Source organism: Onychostoma macrolepis, chromosome 21 (assembly GCF_012432095.1).
Source record: "Onychostoma macrolepis isolate SWU-2019 chromosome 21, ASM1243209v1, whole genome shotgun sequence".
NCBI classification, from domain to species: domain Eukaryota; kingdom Metazoa; phylum Chordata; class Actinopteri; order Cypriniformes; family Cyprinidae; genus Onychostoma; species Onychostoma macrolepis.
Window position 1 is genome coordinate 313,350 of NC_081175.1, and position 6,770 is coordinate 320,119.

At 51.2% G+C, this 6,770-nt stretch overlaps 1 protein-coding gene across 4 annotated transcripts in view; it reads left to right on the top strand.

The window, feature by feature from the left end:
* Window positions 1-6,528, top strand: part of LOC131529000 (cation channel sperm-associated protein 3-like) — a 34,559-nt gene extending 28,031 nt beyond the window's left edge. For 3 of the 4 annotated variants that reach the window (XM_058758500.1, XM_058758501.1, XM_058758502.1), the window contains one exon: window positions 2,463-2,720. In XM_058758500.1, the coding sequence (XP_058614483.1) occupies window positions 2,463-2,581 (119 nt within the window). In that variant the 3' untranslated portion in view covers window positions 2,582-2,720. Of the gene's footprint in view, window positions 1-2,462; window positions 2,721-6,344 lie in introns of those variants that run through there. The other variant, XM_058758503.1, reaches the window with a different exon arrangement.
* Window positions 6,529-6,770: the final 242 nt, after the last annotated feature.

The following is a 6,770-nucleotide window of genomic DNA, read 5'->3' on the forward strand; positions in this document are numbered from 1 at the left end:
TCTATTCTTCAGTCATACCTGCGCTTACTCACATCATCAACACCTCTCTTCACACTGGTACATTTACCACAGCATTTACGCAGGCTCTGGTAACCCCACTGCTTAAAAAACCCTCTCTAAATCCAGCACTTCTAGAAAACTACAGACCGGTATCCCTTCTTCCATTCATTGCAAAGACACTTGAGTGAGTTGTGTTCAACCAACTTTCTATGTTTCTTGCACAGAACAACCTCCTGGACAACAACCAATCTGGCTTCAAAAGCGGCCACTCAACTGAGACTGGCAAGAGCGGCTTCCAAATCCTCTTGACTCATCTTGCTGGATCTGTCTGCTGCTTTTGACACAGTTAACCACCAGACACTCCTGTCCACCCTCAGAAAGAACCACACTCCTGTGGAACCACACTCCTGTGGTTTGAGTCTTACCTCTCAGGTAGGTCCTTCAGGATGTCTTGGAGGGGTGAGGTTTCTAAGTCACAACTTCTTGCTACTGGGGTTCCTCAAGGCTCAGTGCTTGGACCACTTCTCTTCTCCATCTACATGTCGTCATTAGGATCTGTCATTCAGAAACATGGCTTCTCTAATCACTGCTATGCTGATGACACTCAACTCTACTTCTCAGTGCAACCAGATGATCCGACGGTAGCTGCTCGCATTGTAGCCTGTTTGAGAGACATTTCTAGCTGAATGAAGGACCATCACCTTCAGCTCAGCCTTGCTAAGACAGAACTGCTCGTGGTCTCAGCCAATCAATCACTTCACCACAACTTCTCTATACAGCTGGGTTCGTCAACCATACCTCCTTTCAGGACAGCCAGGAACTTTGGAGTTGTGATCGATGATCAGTTAAACTTCACAGACAAAATTGCTACAACGGCCCGGTCCTGCAGATTTGCCTTATACAACATTAGGAAGATTAGATCCTTCCTGTCGGAGCAAGCTGCACAACTCCTTGTCCAAGCTCTCGTTCTCTCCAGACTGGACTATTGTAATGGTCTCTTAGTGGGCTTCCTGCATGTACTGTACTATCAAACCTCTGCAACTGATCCAGAATGCAGCAGCGAGAGTGGTCTTTAATGAGCCAAAAAAAGCTCACGTTACACCTCTTTTCATCAGGTTACACTGGCTACCAATAGCCGCTCGCATCAAATTCAAGGTACTGCTGTTTGCCTTCAAGACAACAACTGGCGCTGCGCCAATATACCTAAACTCAGTAGTTCAAATTTATGCGCCCTCCAGAAGCTTGCGTTCTGCAAGTGAACGACGCCTTGTGGTGCAGTCACAAAGAGGTACTAGATCTCTCTCACTGACCTTTTCCTGGACTGTGCCCAGCTGGTGGAATGACCTATCTCAATTCGAACAGCTGAGTCTTTAGCCATTTTCAAAAATCATCTAAAGACGCATCTTTTTCGCCAGCACCTGACCAACTAATACTAGCACTTACCTATTCTATTCTATTCTATTTATATTATTTAAAATGTAAAAAAAAAAAACCTAGCTACGAGTACTTGTTAGACTAACTGAGACATGTCATGGCAAGTACTTGTATACTGTTGTTTTCACATTGGTCTGATTGCTTCTCTTGTTCTCCTCATTTGTAAGTCGCTTTGGATAAAAGCGTGTGCTAAATGAGTAAATGTAAATAGGATTTTTCAGATATAATAGGGAATGACTCCAATGATTGACTTCTAATCCAGTGTCTTATTTGTAAGTACTTAAAAGGATTATGCTTAGGCAAGTCAAATAATTCAGATAACTGAAGGAAGCTAGCAAATATGCCATTTACATGAAGATCACCAACTGTTTTAATTGTTTTCTTAATCCAGCTTTGTACAGTTTTGTCAACAATGGGACTTGGGATATTAGGATTTCCATCAAGAGGAGTGTTCACAAGTAATGATGTGTTTAAACCGATGTGATTCCTGCCATGCATCAAAGGTATCCAGGAGAACAGGGTTTTTCGTAATCACCGAAAGCTTCTTCCTTGTGCCCAGAAAAGGAATAACTGTTACTGGGGTAGTTTTCATTTCATGCTGCTCTATTGAGACCCATCTCACGTAACTGTTCCTTGGATGCAGCCAAATCCACAGTGGGCCAAACTGATAATAAAGTCTAAAATTTAAAATTCAGTTCTGTAATCGTTCAGGTAGTAAACAGAGTAACTGAGAAACACATGCAACAGAAATGAATAATTAACAGTGACAAGATGATTGACAGGCCAGTTTACAGTGACAGGGTGCGTGTAACAGGTGCGACAGAGCGGTCCGTTAAAGACGCAGTTGTGTGACATGACAGTATGTCCCAAAGCTTGCCTACTCTTCTACTACACACTCAAAAGTGTGTACTTCACTGTGGCGAGGGGGGCGTGGTTAGCAGAATCTGCAGCGGGAGAGAGAGGCTGGAGAACTAGCGGTGAGTAAGTGGGTCAAGTACAAGATGACATTCACCTGTTTCTCGTTCCAGTGATTGGCGTGGAGAGATTAAAAGCCACAGAAGGACAGACAGTGGCAGAGAGGGACAGGCTGAGGACTCGGGAGGAAAAAGGATCGCTACTGATCAAAAGACTCACCAAAGTGCTGTGAACTTATGTTTATTTGAAAGGAGGACCGTGAGCTGTTCCGGAGCTGGATGGACCAGGAGGGACAGGCAAGGGGCCGTCCTCGAGAAACCCCGCCGGCCCCACTCACCTGCCCCTAAATAAAATGGGGCCACAGGACGACCCAGAAGCTTTCCTCGATTTGTTCGAGAAGTCGGCCGAGGCATGTGGGTGGCCACAAGACCAATGGCCGGTGCGACTCATACCTCTGCTGTCGGGGGAGGCCCAGGTGGCGGCCCAACAACTGCCCGTCCAAAATCTCCTGGTCTTCACTGACCTCAAGCGAGCCATCCTCCAGCGGGTCGGCCGGAGCCCAGAACAACATCGCCAGCGGTTTCGGTCACTGGAGCTGGGCGATAGTGGCCGGCCCTTTGTGCTCGCTCAACAGCTCTGGGACGCTTGCCGCAGATGGCTGTTGGCCGGGGGAAGCGACGTCGAGCAGATCCTCGACCGAGTGGTGCTGGAGCAGTTCATCGGCCGTCTCCCGAGGAAGACGGCAGAATGGGTCCAGTGCCACCGCCCGACGTCGCTAGACCTGGCCATCCAATTGGCGGAGGACCAGATGGTGGCGTGCCCAGGAGTCTGCGAATCCCTGCCAGCTGGTTCTCTCTCTCTCTCTTCCCCTATTGTTTCCTCTAGTCCTGTCCCACTTCCCAGGTCCCGTCCAGGCATTCCTCCTCAGGTCCCACCCCGGGGAAGGGGTGGGCCGTCTCCAGAGGCTGTCGCTGGCACAAGGGCGCCGCCCAGGGGGGCGGGGCTAGCCAGCACGGGGACCACAGCAGTACCTTTTCTTCCGCTCTCTCCACGTCAATCTCTTGACCCACTTCCTGCCACTAAGGCGGCGGGGAGGCCTGGGCCGGCCTGTGGGCGGTGCGGGCACCCAGGGCACTTCATGGACCGGTGCCCGGTGATGGAGGTGGGGGCACTGATCCAGGTCCCGGACAGTCCACAGGCTGCCCCCGATCAAGCTGGCCTGTACCAAATACCTGTGAGTATTAAGGGGGGTACTTACCTCGCTTTGGTGGATTCCGGTTGTAACCAGACCTCGATCCACCAAAGCCTGGTTTGGCTCGAGGCATTGGATAAAAGCCGCATGGTTTCGGTTCGGTGCGTGCACGGGGATGTGGTGAAGTACCCTCTAATGTCCGCACTCGTTCAATTTCGGGGACAAAAGCATAGTGTGGAGGTGGCAGTTAACCCGCACCTCCGACATCCGCTGATTTTGGGGACAAATTGGCCAGCTTTTAGTCAAGTATTGGGATGTTTAGGTGCGGATGTCTCTTGTGGAGAGAGGAAGCGGGAGAATGGAGTGGACGCGCAGGTGGGAGTGGCTGAGCCGGGGCTGCGGGATACTGAGCCGGGGGAACGGAGCGCGAATGAGAGGCTAATCCTCTCTGAACGCGATGATTTTCCCCTGGAACAGTCCCAGGATGAGTCCCTAAAATGGGCATTTGAACGAGTCCAGACCATCGACGGTCAGCATCTCCAACCTGCCCGCCCACTCTCCTATCCCTATTTTGCTGTTTTAAAGGATCGGTTGTACCGAGTGACACAAGACACTCAGTCAAAGCAGGTTACAACCCAGTTGTTAGTACCTAAAAGCCGCCGGGAAATGCTATTCCAGGCGGCTCACTGTAATCCGATGGCGGGACATTTAGGGCAGGCAGCGACACTAAATCGTCTCATGGCCCGGTTTTTTTGGCCGGGCATTCACGAGAATGTGCGCAGGTGGTGCGCGGCTTGTCGTGAATGTCAGTTGGTGAATCCACCGGCCTCCCCAAAAGCGCCATTGCGCCCTCTTCCTCTAATGCAGGTCCCCTTCGAGAGAATTGGTATGGACCTCATCGGGCCATTAGAACGATCGGCACGCGGGCATCGCTTTGCATTAGTTCTGGTGGACTATGCAACCCGATACCCTGAAGCGGTGGCGCTTCGCAACATTTCAGCGAAAAGTGTAGTGAACGCACTGTTTTCATTAATCTCCCGAGTGGGAATCCCGAAGGAGATTCTCACTGATCAAGGCACGGCGTTTATGTCACGTACGTTACGCGAACTGTACGAATTGTTGGGCATTAAATGGATTCGCACCAGCGTCTACCACCCACAAACGGACGGACTGGTGGAACGATTTAACCGCACATTAAAAACCATGATTCGGAAGTTTGTCCATAAAGACGCCAAAAATTGGGACAGGTGGCTGGAACCCCTCTTGTTCGCTGTGCGGGAGGTCCCGCAAGCCTCCACGGGGTTTTCCCCCTTCGAGCTTCTTTATGGGCGTCAGCCCCGCGGGGTGCTGGACGTCCTGAGAGAAATTTGGGAGGACGGGCCTTCTGATAGCCAAAGTGAAATTCAATATGTGCTGGACCTGAGAACAAAACTCCACACTTTGGGGCGGCTGTCAATGGAGAATTTGTTACAGGCCCAGGACCGGCAGAGCCGGCTGTACAACCAGGGGACCAGGCTACGTAAATTTGCACCGGGAGAAAAAGTACTTGTATTGCTTCCTACGTCTAGCTCTAAATTACTCGCCAAGTGGCAAGGACCCTTTGAGGTCACACAGCGAATTGGGGATCTTAATTATGAGGTAATTCGTACCGACAGGAACGGAGCACACCAGATTTATCACCTCAACCTCCTCAAAAAGTGGAGTGAGGCGGAGTCAGTGATGCTAGCGACGGCAGTGAGCGGAGAGGAGGATCTTGGGCCAGAGGTAAGCACCAAGCCACAATCTCTAGCTCTGGCCCCTGGCGGTGACCACCTCTCGCCCTCGCAGCTCGCTGATGTAGCTAAGCTACAGGCCGCGTTTGCGGATGTGTTCTCGGCCCTGCCGGGGCGAACCAACCTCATACAGCACCACATAGAGACCGAGCCGGGGGTGGTGGTTCGCAGCCGGCCATATCGTTTACCGGAACACAAAAAAAAGGTAGTTCAGGCAGAATTAGAGGCAATGCTAGAGATGGGAGTAATAGAGGAGTCCCACAGCGATTGGGCAAGCTCAATAGTTTTGGTACCTAAAACGGACGTCTCTGTACGATTCTGTGTGGATTATCACAAGGTGAATGCTGTGTCGAAGTTCGACGCATATCCAATGCCGCGAATCGACGAACTGCTTGATCGGCTAGGACAGTTTCAGCGCCTCATGGATAAAATTCTGCGGCCGCATGCAGCATATGCCGCTGCATATCTGGATGACATTATCATCTATAGTAACGACTGGCAGCGGCATATGGGGCATTTGCGGGCCGTACTGAGAGCGCTGAGGGGGGCCGGACTGACGGCTAACCCGAAGAAGTGTGCGGTTGGGCGTGTGGAGGTCAGGTATCTGGGCTTCCACTAGGGCCACGGGCAGGTGCGTCCCCAAATTATTAAGACCGCAGTGGTTTCGACCTGCCCGAGACCCAAGACCAAAAAGGAGGTGAGGCAGTTCCTGGGGGCTGGCGGGATATTATAGAAGGTTTGTACCTAATTATTCGGACCTCACCAGCCCGCTGACTGAACTCGCTAAAAGGGAAGCGCCCGATCCGATCCAGTGGACGGAGCTGTGTCAGCAGGCTTTCACCCAGGTAAAGGCTGCTCTGTGTGGCGGACCGCTTCTGCACTCTCCTGACTTTTCTCTCCCCTTCTTGCTGCAGACAGATGCGTCGGACAGGGGGCTTGGGGCCGTCCTGGCCCAGGAGATAGAGGGTGAAGAACGAGCGGTGAGTAAGTGGGTCAAGTACAAGATGACATTCACCTGTTTCTCGTTCCAGTGATTGGCGTGGAGAGATTAAAAGCCACAGAAGGACAGACAGTGGCAGAGAGAGAGACAGACTGAGGACTCGGGAGGAAAAAGGATCGCTGCTGATCAAAAGACTCACCAAAGTGCTGTGAACTTATGTTTATTTGAAAGTGCCTGAGTGCACAAACTTTGTTTTGTGGACACTGAATAAATTTCCCGAGCCTCAGTCACGCCGACTCAGACTTCTTCCTTCCTTCCTCCTAACTTTGTTACATTCACCAAAAGAGTAAGGCGTAGTATAAGTAGGCACATTGGGACGCAGCACGGGACACGGCATCACAATATGGTGAGGGGCGTAACATTTCCGTCACACGCTTGAGGTATTCGGCCAATCACAATGCTCTGGGTAGCTGGCCAATCAGAGCACACCTTGCTTCTCAGAACGATGAGCTTTGTA